We start from the raw sequence: 20,893 nt of genomic DNA on the forward strand, positions 1-20,893 counted from the left end.
TCTTTACTGCCACCATAGCGTGCCCGAAGTCCCCGACTCAGTCGGAGCGGACCGAGCCACGCTACATTAATCTACTTTTATTTCTCACTCATTCTCACACACATTCATTCACACCTTCAAGCCTGTTAATTCATACTTTTCGATTCCTTAACCAAGTTTTTGGTGCCTCACCCACTTGGACTATCTAAGTTACTTTTTTTCAACACCCTAGAACTTTAAGTACAGATACCCCTAAGTTTCTGCACTACACTGTATGTTCAGTACTCCATACATTTCCCTTCATTTTATTGGACAGAAGGAAATGCCAGCAAACGTCTTAGACTTACATGAAGCAGACACGTTGCCAGAGAATCACTGGTCTGTGCAGGCCCCCACCCTGACCCCTTCCACCTCCCCGAGGTTTGGGTTCTCACTCCTTTTACCACTCACTTCCTCTCTTCGCTGGCCATTTTTCTCACAAAAAGATGAAACCGCAGCGTGGGAGACTCCTCGCTCACTTGGCTGGTCTGGGATAACCAGCTCACCTCTCAGATACACACAAACTCTCCAGTATCCGCCCCGCCAAAAAAGTACTTGCAATCCTTTTTCCTTTCCAGGTCTTCGTGTACACTGTTAGTCTTAGAAGGCAAATTACCACGGTTTTAGGGAGCCTTTCCCTTTTCTTTGTTTTATTGTCTCTTTTTTGTCCACTGGTTGGGACCTGCATCTGCTGATCACGCCAGAAGAAACAGAGTGAGGCTGTCAAACTTGGCAGGGCACACCTCCCTCACTTGAAATCCTCTGAGGTTTTGGCAGTGAGATGTTTCATCCAAGTCATGGCACCAAATTGTGAAAAACACCAATCACTTGTTTTAAAATTTTAAGTTTAAGAGTAATAAAAGAGTTAATAAAAATAGTACTAAAAATTAGGGCAAAAGGAATTTGAACTGAGTTAGGACAATAAAGGACAATAAAAAGCAAAGAATTACAGACATCCATGTGTCTGGCACTCTGCTATAGAAACAACCCTCACTAACACAGGATTAACCCTTAAAAGCAGTAGCCTGTTGCATATTCATATATCTCATACATGATGCAAATATTCTTTTCAAACAAAGGATGTCTTCTACTTAATTTCTGCCCCCCTGCCCCCATCTTGTAAATCAATTCTTTTGGCTCCTTGAAGTCTGGAAAAAGTCTGAATAGTCCCAACAAGGACGCAATAATTCTTCTCTAGAGATTTTGGTGTCTTGTTGCTGTTACCTCTTATCCAAATATGCAAAGAATTTCTTGACTATCTTTTCCATTCTTTGAGCTAGTTACAAAAATTACCTTACATCACATAGTTTCTATTTTAATATTATGCTATAGCCCAAAAGCTGTATTTACCACACTACTAAAAAAAGATTAATACAGCATAACTTTCCAACATAACACATATAGTCTTTATTTTAATATTTGCAAAGAGCCAATCATGTAATATGCATTTTTCACAATTACACACACTGAAAACTGGGAAGTGCACACAGAGACATGAAACTTCCCATTCTTACCATCTTTGCAACCAATTTTAGAATATAACACATTAAAAAAAATACAGGACGTTTTACATTAATCAAACTCCATATAAAGAAGTTTTACACTGAAGATTATGCAGCATTTTACTTTACACTTGTTACCATGTACAGTTCAATAGTGACCTAAAACAGTCTTAGCTGATGAACACCTTGAGCATTTCCTTCTGCATATAAAACTAAATCAAACAATGATCAAATTCTATAATACACAATTATCCCCGTGCATTACAATACAAATGGCGAATTCTAAAAACTCATAAATGGGACTGAAGATAAAACACTACTGACAGCTCATTAACAAGATTATTTTGCTTCCAACTCTTTATGTGACTGTTGCAATTTAAAAGCAGAATGCTCTGGAAAAAAAAAACCCAGCATTTTCTAGATCAGAAATAAAAGCACATCACTCCATTACACCATATATAAAAATATTTTCAGAGAACATACAAAAATGGCACCTGTGATAACATGGAGCAGTAAGGAAACAAAACCACAAGAACACCTGACACCTGAGTGTCAGGATACTGACACTCAACCATAAATGAAGAGTTCCATTGCTTTTTTTTTTGAAAAACAGAACAGCACATTTCAAGTTGTTACAAACCGTGTAAGGGGCAGTAACTTATAGTATTAGAGATAGATGTGCTACTCAGCCTCAGCTTCACTGACATTTAGCTAACCTCTGTCTTATTTTAAGAAGCTTGAAAATCAAGTAGATTACTAATCATATTCTACCTAAAAGAAGAAAAGCGTAATGAAAGCAAAGAATCACAAATTTTCTCAAAATTAAATGGTACAATGTGGAAATTAAAGGATGTGTTTTTTTGCTTTTACCTACACAAGGATTTTTTATTATTTGTTGAATAGCAGTGTTTAATCTTTAAACACATCTCCCCTGCAACAGGGGAAGAATTTTGACAGTTCATGCACTTTCAGAAATAGGAGTTCAAAGAAGAGTAGTTTAAGCCAAACATAAAAACTTCTGTAGACAGAAGCCTCTGCTCTCAATCAGGATTCTGAGCAGAAAGGAACGTAATACTGAAACATATGCATGCGCTCTCTTATGCATGTTGAAAATATGTTTTTATAAAAGTTTGTTTTCCCTCCTTGTAGATTTTCAGTTTAGAAATAAAGACACAAATTTCTGGCCTTGATTAGAAAAATTGAAAATCCCGTAACAGATCTATTAAAGATATGTGATTAGGACATCACCATGAAAGAAAGGACAAAAAATAATCAGAAACAAACAACTTACTGATCATGTTCTTTTAGCCAAAGAAGAAAAAGAAATTCAGCCCTCATCATAATGGTTTTATATTTTCAACATATTTTTGAAAATACCTCCAAATGGCACTTACGGTAATCCATATATTACGCAAACAGAATGCTTAACATGATACCTCATCTCAGACTAGTGACTGTTAATTATGTTTTTTCTCATTTCTTACGTAACTTCAAAGTTACATGAGATTGTATGTGACATGACAGCCTCTTGTACATTGTAGATTAAATATTCACCTAAACCACATGAGCTAGGGAAATAACCAAATTAATAGGAGGAACCAAGAAGTCACAAGGGTAAGGTGTCTGAAGTTACAAGGAAATTGTCTTCCATTTGGCCTGCATATCCTGGCTCAGGTGGAAGTAATTAGGTTACAGTACATATTTACTTGTAACTTCACTCTTCTGACAGGTATTTTAATGTTGTACTGCCTACACATGGCATGGATAACTCAGCTATGTTTATCAACTTCAAAAGTTCTGGCTTAAACAGTGAGAAGATGACTCAAAATCAGTATTATTTCAAGATGGCAAAGCATCTAACACATTTCACTAAGATTAATCCAGATCAGTGTTTTCCTGAACTGAGGTTAACATACTGCTTCTCTGTGATAGTCTGCTTTTTCTTCACTCAGTGTTCTGCTTTCACATAGCATTTTTCATTTCCTGGTTTTTGGTTAAACCTTTTACAGTGGTACAGCCAAAGATCAGAATTAGTATAATATCCTATTTCACTTCAGTTGCACAGGAAATGCTCTAACAGTTCTTATGACTATTTTATCTGTCAAGAATAATTTTACCACTTCCCAACTATTTGAGACTTCATAATTTAAGTATACATTTACAAATACTTGTCTAAAAGTGATACAGCTAGTACAGTAAGCACCTCCATGCATTCCAATATCATCAAGTAGGAAAAAAAGCACTATAAATCTATGAAAAATGAGGCAGCATTAGTAGAGAATTAGCCTAGTTATGGCAAACATTAACTTTTTTTCTCAAGAAAACACTTCTGTTTTTTTTTAATGCATTCCAAAGCACAAAGACAGTGCATGTGAACATTTAATCTTTCACACGTGTATTATGAATATCCATGGCATAGTATATGTCTGAATAGCAATAGTTATTAAGAAAATAGACACTATCTATATCCTCTTAGGAACAAGAAGGCACCACTGATTTGAGGTTGTGTTCATACATCACCAGATGATTTTATTCTGAATTCTAGCTTTCAAGACAGTATTATTTTCTCATTAACCTATTCAAACCACTGCTATTCTGGTTTTCTCACCACAAACAACACACATTCATAGTAGTATTTCATCATGGAGAGCTCATTCACAGTGTAAGTTGACAGTACAGATTCTTTCTCCACCTGAAAACAAAGCAGCAGTTTTTAAGACAGCTTCTGCACAGGAACTATACCAAAAAAATGCTATATTATTACTGGATTATGAGGCTCATCTATGCGCAGGTAATTTATAAGATACATAATGCTCCTAGAAGTCATTAATATAGGTCATTATATTGAATGAAATTTATGGTGGCTTATTCAAAGCAGTTTGTCTGATTCATAACAATACTGCTTTTTGCAAACTACATTATCTTCTTACCTCTATATGGAATCCATATTGCACGATAACATTTTTTATATCCTCGTAGCTTAATTCTATGGAAAGTTCATTTCCCAAGTTTTCAAAATGGTAAAGGAGAGGACCTGAAGTACAAAGATACAACAGAAATGGCTACCAGAAAGACAAAATATGTGTTAAAAGTCAAAAGTGCACACTGATAGCACAACAAACACTTATATCCAGATTCACATACTCAAAAATACGGAAGGTTCTCTGCCAGGGAGGGTTGGAACTACAACCCCTTCCAAGCCAAACTATTCTATGATTCTATAAATACTGACAAAAGAACATATTGCTGTTACTTTAATATGATTCTTATAATGAATTTCAGAATCAATGAAAAATAAAAACTAATTACTTTAGTTCTTATTCAACAATTTGCAACATTTCCTGACAGATTTTGTTTTCTGTATCTTAAAATTTCTTCAGTCAAGCATCACTGCTGTCTCTATAGTTCAGAACATTTAAGTCTGCCTAGGAACTCTGCTAGCACTCTTACTGGCTGGGACAGAGATTGACCAGTAACTGACCAGTTTTTACTATGCATCATGTTTAATGCCTGTGGCACGTCTAACATTGTTTCACCTTGGAAGACTCCAATCAAATCACATTCCCAAAACTTCTGCTTCAAGGCAGAGTACCAATTAGACATTGGAAAAAAACCCCAAAAAAGCAAGGGTGTGTTTTAAAGTTCTGTTTTCTTAGAAAAATAGCAAAGAACAACACGGAATACTACATTTGTCAAAACACAAACATTTGATGCATGAATGCAAAACCTTCCATGGGCAAGATTTACTTGCCTATTTTGAAAATCACAGTATTGACTTGATTGTAACTAGCTAACATCTGAACATAATATGAAAACTCGAGATAATTTCCAAGCCCTATATTTTTCTAGCTGTACAGTTTGCTGCATAGACACAACTGTTTACACACACTTCCCAAATATAATATCAAAAATAAGTCAAAAAGAGCAGCTGGTCACACTTGCCTACATTTATCCATATTCCTCCAGGCTTTAGTATTTTCCATATAGTATCAATATAATCAATAACATTATGTGCTGTATCTATGAAAAAGCAAGTAGCTACACAGTCCCACGTATCTGCACGAAAAGAGCAAAGTATACAGAGATTAGTTTCAATGCTTTTAACCCTGTAAAAGTTCATCATTTAACCCCAGTATTTGTTGATACCCTCAGAATCACCTTCAACTAACAGCAGCTGAAGGCTCTTTATTTTGTTTGCAAGTAAAGTATTTTGGTTTACATTAAAAACTGTTAACTTTGGGTTAATTTGGCCTGTATTCATGTGTGCATATGAACACATACACACAGTACAATATTACTACTTATTCACTTAACAAAACTGTTCATACATTATATAAAATTATATACAAATTGTAAAATGTAAATTTTTTAACACATTATATACAAATTAAGCCCCAAGTGTGCTATTACTCTCCTGTCCTATAAATTTCATTATGACTAGTGTTAAAAATAGAACTGCAAAAATCCCCAATCATGTAGTATCTAGAACAATACAAGTCTGCACACAAAAGTGTACTTTCAGAAATCGCTTAGCTTTAAAACATTTTACTCAGTATTTTAGTATCTCCCAAGCAGGAATTTTCAAAGTCTACCTTTTAAAACATGAGTCCCCCTATTTTTCTAAACGGGTATTCTTGAAATAGAAAAAGTTTTAAGTTCTGTAAATAAAAAATATTAGATGACTTAATTTATGCCAGTCTTGGATATTCTACTGTTAAAGACAGAATCTTCAGACAATTAAGCAGCTGCGGGGAAGGCTCCTGCAAGATCTTTTAGGCAAGGAGATGTCCACATTTCCTATAACTAGGAAGAAAAGCTGATTTGGAGTACTATTGATACAGCTGGAAAAATATTCTGAGTATAAGGATATTGCTACAGCTAGTTCTTCATCCTTAATACTGTTACATACACTTCTGTTCTCTTTATAATCAGTTTATAGATTATAAAGTAGACTGGAAGACTGTAAAGTTAGATGGAGAGCCCAGAAGTTTGCATTTACTCACTGCACTCAGAATAAATTTCCTGAAAATCCCCTGCTGTCATAGAGAAGTTTGAACCAGAAGGAAGACTGTGAGGATCAACATCTGGGAAATAAATTGGTCGTATCTGATCAGCAGATCTTCTATTATTGCTAAATTGATGAATCCAGGGATAAAGCTTACATGAATTAATTTGAGAGCATCTGCAAAATATGAAAACCAACAAAATTTGTTTCAACTAGTTGCTTATCTAGACTCTAGAAATATAAGAGTCAAAGTCCTGTAACAGCTCCATATTTGCCAGAAAATTTAATCTAGTTCACAACACTTTGGACCACATAATAGCAAAGTGATCAAAAAACTAATTTTAATCTAACAAAATCACTACTACAAAGGAATTGCCATTTCCAGTTTTAGAATTTTCTTTTAGGACTTCTTGTAATTTTCTCCAACTTATTGCTCTGCCGAGAAGAAAACACATATGCTTATTTTGTAAGATTCATGAAATTTTTAATTTGCTATATTCCATAAAGCTGAGCCTTGCTGGATCATCTCTCTTCCTAGTAAAAAACAAAAAACAAACAAACAAACAAAAAAACAACAAAAAACCCAAACAAACAAAAAAAACCCCAAAAAACAAAACAAAAACCAAAAAACCCCAAAAACAAAACAAAACAAAACCAACAAACAAACAAAAAGTAACAATGGTTCCATGATGTTTTTTGGAAATATCTGTTATCATTCTAGACTTTTCTGAACCATAATCATAGGAAGTTTTGAAGCACAGCGAAACAAAAGCATTTTTAAAATGCTAAATTAAAAGATGCTTTAAGAATTAAAAATATAAATAAGTACCATTTTGCAAAGCATAATAATAGTAATTTTAAGTTTGTAGTATTTTAAAGTTTGTAACACCTGGATCTTTGCAATCATGCCAAGTAAAAATGTCTTTGTAAAACAGTTTCTGGATTCACATGACTAACTAAATCAAATCAATTCACATTTTAACAAGTAATAAAACACAGCATTTAAGTATAACATGAAGCTCTTCCCACCATCCTATAAAATTAGTCTGCAACTAAAAAATGAAAAAACATTTTCTTTCAAGGACAACAGAGAACATATCTGTCCCACAAAATACATGTCATCAAACATTTCATAAACTGCAAGCAATCTACTGGGTTACAGAAAGTGCACTCTTTTGGCTTGTGGGTGATTAGAATATATTTGTGATAAAGTGTTTGAAATAGTATCTTTTACCTTCTCCATGTCATATCTCTATTTCATCAGTTAAAAACTAAAACTTAAGCAGCAGTATAGAGTGTTCAATGACTTAATGTATAAATGAATACCAGACATATGCAATTGGTTAAAAAAAGCAAACCCAAAACGAAACAACAAAAAAGTCCCCTAACCACTACAAGAGCAATTAAAAAAAAAAATTAAAAAGGAGTTCATTGTTCACATAGACTTGGAAACAGTTCCAATTTAATAGAAAATAGCAATCTCTTTCATATAGAAGCTTGAAAACCTGCATTTCCAGTTTCAACAATTTTTACTTCAAAACCAAGTACTCCAGTCCTTGGCAATTCCATTCTTACAGCAAAAGATGTGTAATACACATTTTATTATAAACATCCAACATATTTAAGTGTGACACACTTCATTATTTTCCATAAGCAAATGTTCACTGTTCAACATTCTCCTTAAAAGACAGTTTTGGAAAAAATGGGTAGGTCAAATCTCGCTTCTCACCACTGGTATACACAAAAAAAATGTAACTTAACTGTTTTAATCCTAAGGCATTAATGGACATGCAACAAACCCAACTAGCAGTCTCCTCCAAGTGTCAAGATTTATCTAAAATTATATTCTTTCCAGAAAATAAAGAAGAAAAACACACCATGTAAGAACCTTAGGTACACAAGTGAAAGCAGAATGTCCCATACAAAGACTGAAGCAGCCTTGGAGTTGCTGCAGGTTAACTAGTCTAGGGTCACTTTATTTCCAAATTAGAATTTCCTCAACAGAACAATAAACTCTAAATAATTTCAGATATTTACAGTGACCACAGTTACACTGTGACACACACTCGACATACCTTACCATACCATCCAACTTTATCCACTGTAACAAAAGTTAACAATGTTAGAGACATGAAAGGTTTTTTAAAATGTGTGAAAATCAGCACACTTTGCACACAGAAACATTAAGCCACTGTACCACATCTAGGAGCCTGCTGTAGCAATGCTTGGCATTCAAAACAGTACTTTGTCTTCCTAAATATAAACCAGTCAGAGAAAGAAGGTAAAGCTGTAAGCTGTAAAACTGTAAGCACAGATGAGCAAAATCCTCATGCTTTTATCAACAAAAAATAGGTATAAATTAAATTGAGACTACAGTTAAAAACTAATTGCCAAATTCTTTTTTTCTGACCACTCTTCTTTAGGTATTATATTCACCTTATATTGATCACAGCTGTTTCTTCCAGTTTCAGAAAAATAAATGTACATTTCAGAAAGCTAACCATAAACAGCTACTTCAGACTAAACTGAAAGAATCCTCAAGTCCCTAAAACATTTCTAACAGAAGGTTCCTTAAGTCCACAATTAGATATGGCAGAAAGGGATACTTGGACTTCAACTAAATTGACTGCTGCTCAGTCATGCTAGCAGTATTCTCTTCCATGCTAACAATACAACTGATAACTCGCTCAGCAAAGATAAAGACTACAGCAGTTGCACAGCACTCAATTTTCCTGTTCACAATCTCATATTGTTAGCAAGTTTAATGCATATACACCTCTTTGCTAAATATCCTACATGAACAGGAAACACTACATGAGCATTAAATGCTAAAATTACTACTGTTAGTAAAGCATGAATCTTTAAGATAAATTCACATATAGGCAAAGACTCTTTATTTAAGGAAGTATTTATTTAAAGAAGTATTTAAGGAAGTATGTCATCAGAGGGTACGGGTGAGGTTAACTAACCTCTGCGACAGCTAATCAGGGCACCAAAAGATGGGAAATTAATACTTTTATGCTGCTTTGAAATTCCAAAATATGAGAGGAATATGGTTTCCTTTTAGCAGCTAAAACGGATCAGTCAGATCAATAATAATATACAATTTCACCACCAAATGAGTCACTTGAGGATAATGCAGGAAAAAAAGAACAAATTAGCATCCAGTAAACATCTATTATCATTACAGGGAGCACTACTGGGATACGCAGATACTCAGCAGACACCATGCAGTGTTTTCCCCTTGTTGTTTTGGAACAGTAAGCTGTGTGAGATGCAACGGCATCACAGTGCACCGTGGATAATCAGTCTATAAAACAGTCTCCAAAACAATATGGCAATACAGAAAAAAAGCCAATAGTTTAGGTATTTTCAGCAGAGGTGTATAATTTCAGACCAATAAATAAACTATCAATTTCTGCCTTTGTGAACTTGGACTAATCGCCCCCTGCCCCCCCAATAAAACACCCTCCCGACCTCTTTCAATATTTGCCCACCTGTAGCTTTCCCACTCTGTTTCTTAAAAGAACAGTTGCATGTGCTGCCTTTTTTCTTCCCTAACAAAGTAACTTAGAAAACTGTAATTCCAATGCAAGTGGCAGAATACCAAATACAGAAATGTCATTTGAAGTAAAACCTGTAATATGAAATTTACTACATTTAGATTTATTTCCTGAGCATAATTGTGGAACTATTAACTCTTAGCCTCGTGCTCAGCATGCTTCAGTTATTCTTTTTCTTATCAAAACAGTGCCTAAAATTTTAGTATAGAAGGCAATACTTTTTTTAAACAGATATCCTCTGTCAATAACCATCACGACTAAATACCATGAATGGATTTACTAGCCATATTCAGTAATAGTAAGACAGGTGTCCATTTTACAGAAACAGATGTGAAATAGATAATAAAACCTAGTCAAAATTTTGCAGAAAATCTGTTGTACAATTTAGAGATTTTAAATCTCACAATTTGAAAGCCATGCTTACAGTAATTTTAATGACTCAGATACAATACTTCCTTCTCCATTTACCCCAAGACTTTTCTTTTTTCTTAAAGCATTCTAAAAAGTATGTGTGCCTTGTAGTCCAACTTAAGAATCTATTCTTTTGAGACATATATATTCAGATTTCTCTCATTTATAATTTTGCCTCTCTAGTTTTATTCAAGTAAAACATAAGCTATATACCTGTTGAGTACAAAGTTAGAAGAAAAGAGCATAAAGAGGCTCCATTCATTTCCTTGGCAAGCATAACCGAGCATAGCTATTTCCCACGCCAATCTACCTAGCCCAGCACCAGGTACCAGGATATTAACTTTGGAGAAATCCCTGCAACAGAACAAAAATAACAGTTAAGTCTTTATCTGATGATAAAACAACTTAGAGGTCCAGCCAAACATTTTTCCCACCATATACTTAGATACTCTATGATGTTTCCTGTATGACTTCACTTTTAAATGAAACTGAACCTGCTCTGATCAGATTGGTTAACTGTACAGTCAAAATAATTCACAGAAATTACTCAAAATAACATATACAACCCTCATTCAGAATACAGAGCATAAATGCTATACACAATTTGTTTTCCTTAAAAGTTCTATAGTTATCCAGCCAAAAATTTCTGAAGTGAAGAATATTATCATATAGGACAATATATTTTCCTTTAAGCCCCACTGATAATCAGAAAGCATTCTAGACATATTTTTTATCTTGCAAGAAAAAAAAAAACAGAAAGCCCAAGCAAGTATTTTGACACAAGAAAACATAGAATCTCCACAATCTGATGATAATTCAGAATGTAAAAACCTTAAAGTAGTGACTGTTCCAGCAATGGTGGGTTCTTCATGTGCTGCTCACTGGTTTCCCCAAAGTACTCTAAGTGACATATTTCTTAAATCAAATACATTGCAGCTCTCTAACAATTTACCCATAACTAGGCATCAAGTTGAAGACAACCAGAAAACATCCAGCAGTGTGTTCATTGAAATACTTAAAATCTCTCCCAAGTACAGCAACTAACAAACAGAATTAAGAATCTCAAAAAGGAGAATTGCTCCTCTTTGAGGTAGAAAAGGAAGTACAAACATAGTCTGTCGCACTTCCACCACAATGCAATCAAACCTTCCTTCATAAAACAGAAACCACTCATATGCCAAAATGAAGATACTTAATCTATAAAGAAATAGTTTTTCAGTTTCCAGTCATAAACACAACTTCAAGAGTTCACTTCAAGAGAATACTGCTAGCATGAATATTCATAGACCTCCTGACAATTTTGCATATCACCTTCAGAGACAAAAAATACATGTACCAATTTATATGCAAGTACGTGAAGGAGGCCAGAACCACCAGTTTCAAAGGATAAAAGGCACCAAAACACAAAGTCTTTGAGTACTTAAAAATTCAGAATGCCAAAAAGGGTTCAAAAGAGTAAGGATGCTGCACAAGCATGAAGATGAATAAAGGAGATACACAGATCCTAAAAGCTGTACATTTCTGAACACTATTACCCAAAACCAAAAGGAAGTATTATTCTTTTCTAAATACCACACAGTCTAACAAGGCAGTTTTAACAGTGCCTTTTAAGTTTTGATTTCTTCATCTAGTTAGTGAAGTCTCCAAAATGGAAAATCATCCCATTCATTTCCATTCCATTATACATCCAGGCTCTTCTTCTGACTTAACAAGAAGCTAGAAATCAAGACTGTGTTATTACTTAAGAGCACTCCTGTGAAGAAACGGTTCTCATTATCTCTCTTCTACAGGGGAAACAAGAAGCTAGCACAAAGTCCTGGGAAAAAAAATACTTCAGGAGAAAAATATATGCTCAATATGAAATTTCAGAAAATAGAGAACCATGAGAAGGAAGAAAATGTGCTTTCTGGCAGAAGCCAGAAAAGCTTCTATCTTACAGCTTTTCTTGTTTATAATGGTACACCATTATTCCAAATAGATTTTCTAACCTATTTCTCCACTGCCTTACAATTTAACTTTATTTATGAAATATTAAGACTATCTCTACACAGATTTTAGCACCCTCATGTGGACACTTCTGTGATGAATGGGATGACAAGCCATAAACCACTTTCAAGATTACAACACACTGATTAGAAGTAGCTTCTTATAGCAATCTGGTAGCTAATAGATATGCAGGTATATTCACATTTTGAAATCTGCACCTTTATGCACTCTGAAACACAAAAAAACCTCTAACAGTCAAATGAGTTGATTTGAAATTGCCTGTAGTTGTCTTTATCTTTACAGTCACAATTTAAAGTTTTTGTACTTCTAAACAAATTTTCCCAATTCTCTCTTAGAAAATAGTATCAAATTCTTTTTTTCTAGTGCAGACTTAACTTCACTTTTGTTTGCACCTTTATTTAGGGATAAAAGTCTGGAAATTTGTTAGCAATTTATCTTCAATCATGACTCTTCAGATCAGGCGCTGGAGAATGCTCCTGGCCACGAAATTCATTTCAGCAACAGAACACATCTAATAAAATACAATGTAATCAAATCTCAGTCCAGTAACATTGACACTAACTTTCCAAGAGCACATTTTTGAATTTACAGACTGAGAAATAATGTATGTGGCAAACTCACTGTTGACAGCATCCCCTTATTAGAAAAAAAATTGTCACACTTTTTTCAAGACTTGAACTGTTTGTGACAAACTGTTAATGGATTATGTTGAATTTTGAATCCTTATAATATCTAAAAATCTTTAATTGCAAAGAAAGTGTTTCTTTAATGGCTATAGTCCTTTAAGAAGATAGAAAACCAGCTTTTCTCTGGTGGTTATGTGATTACAGGAGTTACAAAGTTAACGGAAAAAAAAAAACAAAAACAAAGCAACAACTGTAGTAATATAATAACCCAAAGTGACCCACAAGGAAAACTGCCCTAGAACCAGCCAGCAAGGACAGGATTTCCATGACATACATCTAGCAGCAGCTGGGAACATAAATGAGTATCCAACAAGTACCCAGTGAAAAGCTGTGGGCCAAGAGGGAAGCAGCATCAGCCTATTAACCTGAGAGGTGTGGGGAAAGGTGCTGGTCAAGCAGCAGAGAAGAAGGCACAGTACTATTCAGCTCATACCGAAATTGCAGAAGCCTCTTTAAAAAGACAATGGAGAAATATCAAAAACAAATCTTTCATGCCCTTTTCACACTGCATGTTTCAGTGTGATCTATTTTCAGCTTTTAGAAGACTACTGATTAATGAAGATGCTAACTTTTTTAAAGGTGTCCTTTCTAAAAGGGGGAAATTAAACATGATAAAAATGGAGGCTTAATTCATGTCTATTGTGTTGTAAAAAAAAAAGTAATGGTGCTGAAGGGGTAAACATTCTTAGCAAAATAAAAATGAGACTCTCTGCTCAAACACAATCCTCATTTTCGTCAACTAAACAGAGCAGTTGAATTGTTCAAGTGAAGTAATAACTATGTATCTCACACTGAGATGGGCTTGTCATCAGTGTTAGGAACATAGTGTCACCAGCTTAGGAACATACTGTGGGACTCCTTTCCTAGTGTTTATGAGGTCTGTAAATTTAGAAATTTAGAATAGAAACAGATCAAATTCTCAGTATCCCATATTTTGCTATTTTACTTTAATCATATTGTCAGTGATTTTTTTAAAGACAAATGCTAAATAGCACAATGATTTGAAGAGCAATTCTCTGAACTTGACAGTTGAGTTTTATATACTTTAATTTAAAAACCTGCAAAGCACCTGAGTGATGCAATAACACTGACAATCTTCTTTAGGCTATGTACAAAGACCTGCAAGGAAAAATGCATTTCATACAAAGACAAATAAAATTCAAATAAAGCAGAAATTTCAACTCCACTATAAATGTGACTGAACACACTCAGAAAGTATAGTCAAGCTCAGGCTCAGACCTAATAAGCTGTTTCTCATATTAAAAGGAAACTTAGCTCTGGTAATTTCTTTTGGGCTTCTCTGTCAGTATCTTGGAAAATACATTTGATAGCTGGACAGTATATGACTCTGCTTCTCACCTCAAAATGGAAAGTACATCTAACCATAAGAGCCTTCTGTCACCTGGAAAAATGAGTGAGCTGACATAGTAGCCAACAATATGTAAACAGAGAAAAGGTTTTACATAAGTGCTACAACAGCTCCACAATGATAACATAAGTAATACACATTTTAGAAATTTGAAAAATGCTGTTTCATGAACTCAGACTTGCAGTACAGATGTCTGATCCATACAGTGATGTACTGAGATTTCAGCAGAGACAAAATAAAACTCAGACAGTACTTCAGAGCTACCACAACAGCAATGCTCTGCCACATCAGTTCTGTCTGACAACAACCGTGACAATTCCCTGTAAAGAAGCACAAAGCTGTCAACTTCAGATTCACCCCATCTGTTACCACATGTTGCTTCCTAATATCAACTGAAGGTTTTTGAAATAGAGTTCACTAATGACAAATGTAAAAGTCAAAATTCTGCAGCCTCAGTCATGAATATCTTAAGATTTGACATAAGGTACCTCTCCAATAACCAAAATCCATAAACAGCTAGCAGACAAGAGAAAAAGCTGATTTGCTGCTTTGGAGATTAGAATGACTTCTTGCAAAACTAACCAAGAGTTTTCCTACAGATTACACATCAGAGGTATACCTGCAGTATTTAATTCATTTTTTATCTTATGTGAGTCACTATTAGCACTAGAAAAATTGCAGGAAGTTCAATTGCAGATAAAACATTATTCAAGGGGTAAGTATCTTTAGGTAAGTCAGTTCAAGGCAAAACAAACTATCTACACTCCATGTTCTCCCACCACAAATGTCTTTACTAATAAAACTAAACGATGGCTACTGGAAGAGACTTTTCAAATTCACACAAGAGCATTATTAACAATTGCTCAGAGAGGAAAAACACCACAACAATAACCTGCTACATCAAACCTGCCTGTTACCTTTATGAATAAAAATTCTCACATTTTCCCACTGTGAAAGAACTAAATAAATAAACTAAAATGCACTTCAGGATGACTGGGTTGATTAATTGACAGAGCCAATAAACATGGAATTATTATAGGACTATAACCTTCTGAGACTTTACTAGTATGCTTCTACCTAAATTACCTAAAACCTCTGCATCAATTACTATTATGACACTGTTAACAAGTCAACACTTACAAAATAACCCTCATATGTGCAACTAAGCTTTAAGAATTTTCTTAGAACAGCTGTCTGAAACCAAGGTTAGAATTTACTATGTTCAGAGTAAATTCTTACAATTAAGTGCAACTGCACTAGTGGTTAAGTCTTCCTCTTTCTTTCCATAAAGAAGAGTAAAAGCCTTACTTCCTGCTGTCAGAGTCCTTCCTTTTACCCACAGCAGACACACTCTGAGGATCGGCTAACCCGCAAACTTTACCTCACTAAGCACAACTGAGTTAACTTTCTGAAGTCTCTCACTTGTAAGATTGACAAATATTGTTACACCCAGCTGCAGAACAACAACAAAAATTTATTACTGGTTTACCTGGTATTACTTTGTGAAGCTTATGATTATACTCTTTTCCAACATCTTGTATTAGAAATAAAAACTTTCCTGACTGAAAACTAAATTCTACTAAATTAATAATAAATTCTCTACTTTTGAAACAAAGCTTTTCATTACTCTGTAAATTCTGTTTTAGATTTGTGCAATAGTGTAAGTCCACATAAATAAAAGCTTTAAGACACTATTACCATTTTTCTTTCGGAAAGTTCTTTATAATTTCACTAATAATTGGCTGGTAGCAGGAATCCCTCTCAGACTTTCCCTCTTCACTCCAGTCTCTCACAAATTGTTTCAATGTGGATTTTAATTTATCCATGTCAAAAGTTGAAGCTGGTGTAATCTTCCCACTTCCCTGAATAAAGTGGAGACAAAAAAAAAGTTAGTGGAAAACATACCAAGTATCTGGAGTCCTGGGGGGAAGCAAATTATGAAGAAAAAAAAGGCCATGCTGCAAGAACTGGTGGGAGTCTCAGCTTTGTCTTTCCTGAGACCCAGGCTTAAATCCACCCTAATATCCTAAACAAACTGAGTTTGCTGGCCTCTCTTTGGCATTTAAAAGTCCAGTTTCCAGATCAAACAAACAATACACAGCGAAGCACAACTGGTAGTCCCTATTCAGGAATGGATCAGGACTTAGCCAGGCAGAGGCTGAACTGCATACCCTGAAAAAAATGATCCCTTTGGATACGGATAAGGCAAAACTGAGATGCTTACATTAGAGCTGCCCATTATTGTATCTTGCCTGTATCCAAGGAGGACTTCAGTTTCCATCTCTGTCAGTCCTTTAAGTCTTGGTGTTATTTTTTTTGATAGAAAGTAGGTCAAGTAGTAAGTAAATTTACAAATAAAAACATTAAAAATACTTACAATCTAGAATTGCAAGCAATTTGTAATGTTGTAACATATAAGAACCTATATGAAGACAGACAGTATCACTTATATTCGATATAGATAACAGAAAAAAAAAAGGTTACTTTTAAAATTTAACCAAGGAAAAGTTAAAACTCTGGAGTGAAAACAATGATTTGCCAGATTCACAGTTAATTTTCATAAGTGTAACTAACAGAACTAACAACAAACAACTACATTAAACATCAGCTCTGCAAAATGTGAAAGATAAGAGTAAGAAAAGTGTGAGCAAAAAAACCCGCTGAAACAAGGAAGGCAAAAGAAAAGATAGTTGGAGTTTTGAGGTATTTAAAACAAATGTAGAAAATCCCAAGGCATATAGAATTTAATTCTGGAGCAAGAAAAAAGTCCATTTTAACATACATCTTCTCCATATTCCTTATTTTCAAACATATGAACACAGTCATTCACAATGGTTTGTAGTATTTCTTGGTTATGATCAATGCACTTCCGAATCTTGTCAAGGTGAGGAAGAAATTGCGGAAGAAGACTCTGTTGGTTAGCTGGAAGAGACTTAAACTGCCTCTCTGTTCTGTTCACTCGTTCATGCATATTCGTTCTGAAAAGCAAAAGTTTTAAATATTTAGAAGCAATATACACACACGTAAATAGTTCACTATAAGCTCTTTCAATTATTCATTTTTTTTAAACACAGAAAGTGAAAGTTTTCTAGAATTTTCTAGGCAAAAATTCTTTTAAGCTCTAGTTCTATCTTACTACTCCATTTAACACATTCCAGTTTCAGAGGACTATCCTTTCCTCCTCACTGTTTCATCCTCAGCCACCCATTTCCAGAGCAGGTGATCAGTACCTTAACACACGGACCTATAAAATTTAACAACCGACCATCTTCCAAGTTTGTTTCACAAATCCAATTCAAATTGAATTAATTTGAATGCAGTGGTAAGCTTCAGTTACAGAAATAACAAGATGTGGAGTGGCAACTGGGATTCTTAATATCCAATGCTTTCAGGAGAACTGTAAAAGTCTCAGTTGGACCATACCAGAATTCTGGAAGACCCACAAAGATACTAACAGCATATTCCTTGTAAGTACTGTAAACATGATCATGTGACTGATGCAAGTTAAAAATAATTTTCCTCTTCCCCAGGATAAAAGTTTCATCAAAATGGTGACTCTTCCGAGATTTTGCCAGATTTGATTTCTGTCTAAACTGACAGAAACATAGTAGCAAAGCATAGTCATGACGACTCTAGAGAGATAATTCAATACGAGATACTGACCCTTCTGACCACCAAATTATTTTAGCCAGTCAAGTCACACTGAACTTTCCCAACTCTTGTGTCAGCATACAGCAGCACAAAGCTGAAAAAACTAGCCATTATGAGAGACAGCTGCAATTGCTGGCATTTTAGTTACAACCTCATTCTAGAAATTTGACTAAGTAATATTTCATTCATGTGTTACTGAGAACAGCTTGTTCGCTGCAATAGCAATACTGGTTTAAAATTACATTCAAGGATAAGAAACACAAAAAAACACAAGAGAAAAAACAAACTGATGCTCTACATAAAGCGTATCAGCTTAGCTCAAAAACATCTTCCTGCAATTTTATCAGCAAAAAAGCCTTTGACCCTTATTCTCCAACCTTTTAAGCTAAATGACAAACATCTAGCAGAATGACTAACTGAAATAGAAAAATTTTATCTCTAGAAGACAAGAACAAGATCTGGACTCATCTGAAAGTGTATTACTGTCTTATTCAAACAGATGTTTCCAAGTTAACTGGAAACATGTATGAGGAAAAAAAAATCCCATTTATTAAGTACCAAGATATGTAATTTCACCTAAATTTAGAATTATTTCTTTGAGACAGAAGTAATTTCATTGAATCTCTATACTGCAAATATGAATAACATCCTTTTCTTATGTTTTTACTGAAACAAGCATTCAAAAGCAATCCAAAACCACAGATCAGCAGAAGGCTGAGAAAGATACTCCCAGTTTCTAAGGCCTGAGGGTGCAAGTATACCACTAATATAAATAAGTTACAGTCGGAATTAATTAGTAGCAATCAGTATTAGATACTTTTAATTAACTAGGTCTTCGATATGTCCAAACTGAATTAGAGAATTCACTTTGGAAGAAACAGCAAAGCATCATTCAGACCAACCTCCGGCTCAAACACTTGTCCTGGAAGACAAAAGAAACTCACATGGACAAACCTCAAATAGAAGAAATTATGTAAGTATCGCTCACTCCTACCAAGAACCTCACTACGATGTACATATTATGCCTGTGCTACATTGCCTAAAGAAGGCCCAGCACATAGTAATGAGCTGCGTGATGCGGCTTTGTTAGCTGAAGTACAAATCTGCTTCCCAAACCTAGAAACAGGAAACGGTTTACCAAAACTTGGCTGGACTTTTCCAGCCAGTCTCCACTTCCATGCAATGCGAGTAACTTGCTTCCTCGTCTACTAAACGGATTCAGTCCTAAAACTAGGTGTTCCTCATTTCTATGGAGCCAGCAAAACTCCTTCTAACTTAACGGATGTTATCAAAAACGGCATCCATAATCCCTAGAAATAGGCCTTATCTCTTCTGCAAAGTAAAAGCCTTTCAAGAATTCCCACCCATAATCGAAACTACATTTTGCATTTCTTTGCCAGCAAGAGACACTACTGTAGACTGTACAGCGTCTCAGAGCATTTTATCTCCTAAGACATCTCAAGGCGCTCTTTTCAGATTTGGTGCTTTGGCACTGACAAGTATCAAGGCGACTTTGCGCGTATCCCGAAAGGAAAGCGGTGCAGCAGCCCCGTGCCGGCCGGGCCCGGCGCTGCGCACGGAGCGGGCCGGGCCGGGCCGGGGGCGGCCGCAGGGCGCGCAGCCGGAGCGAACGGCCCGCTCCGCTCCCGGGGGAGCGCAGGGACCCCCGCAGGGCAGGCCTCACTCACCCGTAGTATCGGAAAGCGTTGATGATTCTCCGAAAATGTTCCCGCTCCAGGCGTTCCTCCTCCTCCACCGCTCTGGCCGACGCCGGCGTCGGCGCCCTCGGCTGCCGCCTCCGCCACTCGTCGCTCAGCGGTGCCGCTCGCTCCGCCTCGGCCTCCGCGCCCATGCCACTCCCGCTCTCTCCCGGCCACGGCAGCTGCTCCCGCTCCTCCCCGCGGCCCCGCCGCGGCCCCCTGCGCATCACCTTGGCGGGCGGCTCCCTCTGGCCCTGGGGACGCGGCCTCAGCAGCGGCGCTTTCCGGGACACGGCGCACGCGGCCGACATCCCCCGCGCCCGCGGCACGGCGCGCGCCGCCCGCCCCGCGCAGGAGGTATCGCGAGAGGGGCGGGGCTGGCCGCGCGACTGCGTGTGCGCGCTCCCGAGGCGCGTCCCGGGCCGCCGCCGGGCGGGGCCGCGGCCTGAGGGGTGCGGCCCGGTGCGGGAGGCGGCAGTGCCGCTGGCCGCCTCAGGTGTGCCTCAGGCGTGCCGGGCTCCCCGGGGCTCCCCAGGCACACGAGTACCGGCTCGGCGCTCACAGCCCACCTCCCCGCCCGGCTGCCGGCTCCAGGCTGGGGGCGGGTGTACACCCAGCTGGCAGGCGGCCGGCGCGGCGAGCTCGCTGTGCTGCCAAGGGGCACTAACTTCGCACGCTGCACCAGACTGAAGACAGATGATGCTTCCTGGGAAGATGGGCACATCCTCCTCCACCTGACAAAACTTGTTTGACCAGGTGCAGACACCATGTCATGTACCAAGTCACACCATGCATCTTTGCACCGTGCTTTGAGAAGAGGTGGCTGATACTGCCTCATTTGTAAGGGCTCATCCACTCAGTCTTAAAACCTAAAGAGCCCTACCATACCTCCTGTCTGTCAAATGATGGGGCAATTATTTAGTAATCCAAGTAAAGCAGCAGCAATAGGAAAGGGTTAGCTTCCTAAAATAAACACTTTCA

At 36.7% G+C, this 20,893-nt stretch overlaps 1 protein-coding gene across 1 annotated transcript; it reads right to left on the minus strand.

The window, feature by feature from the left end:
- Positions 1 to 1,401: 1,401 nt before the first annotated feature.
- On the minus strand, positions 1,402 to 20,302 carry CARNMT1 (carnosine N-methyltransferase 1). The gene is made up of 8 exons (XM_002190538.7): positions 19,901 to 20,302; positions 17,344 to 17,539; positions 16,260 to 16,423; positions 10,713 to 10,853; positions 6,524 to 6,702; positions 5,463 to 5,576; positions 4,451 to 4,554; positions 1,402 to 4,212 (listed from the first exon to the last, which is right to left on the minus strand). Exons 1-8 carry the CDS (start codon positions 20,221 to 20,223, stop codon positions 4,111 to 4,113), a joined length of 1,323 nt encoding a protein of 440 aa, XP_002190574.3. The 5' UTR covers positions 20,224 to 20,302; the 3' UTR covers positions 1,402 to 4,110.
- Positions 20,303 to 20,893: the final 591 nt, after the last annotated feature.

This window comes from Taeniopygia guttata, chromosome Z (assembly GCF_048771995.1).
Source record: "Taeniopygia guttata chromosome Z, bTaeGut7.mat, whole genome shotgun sequence".
Taxonomy (NCBI): domain Eukaryota; kingdom Metazoa; phylum Chordata; class Aves; order Passeriformes; family Estrildidae; genus Taeniopygia; species Taeniopygia guttata.

Bases quoted from the DNA above. Each gene is read 5' to 3' on its own strand.
- CARNMT1 (XM_002190538.7), bottom strand. From the start codon at position 20,223: ATGTCGGCCGCGTGCGCCGTGTCCCGGAAAGCGCCGCTGCTGAGGCCG. The intron at 17,540-19,900 runs GTGAGTGAGGCC...TTTGCTTTTCAG, and splicing joins AACGCTTTCCGATACTACGG to AACGAATATGCATGAACGAG. The intron at 4,555-5,462 runs GCAAGTGTGACC...TTTGTACTTCAG, and splicing joins AGGAATATGGATAAATGTAG to GTCCTCTCCTTTACCATTTT.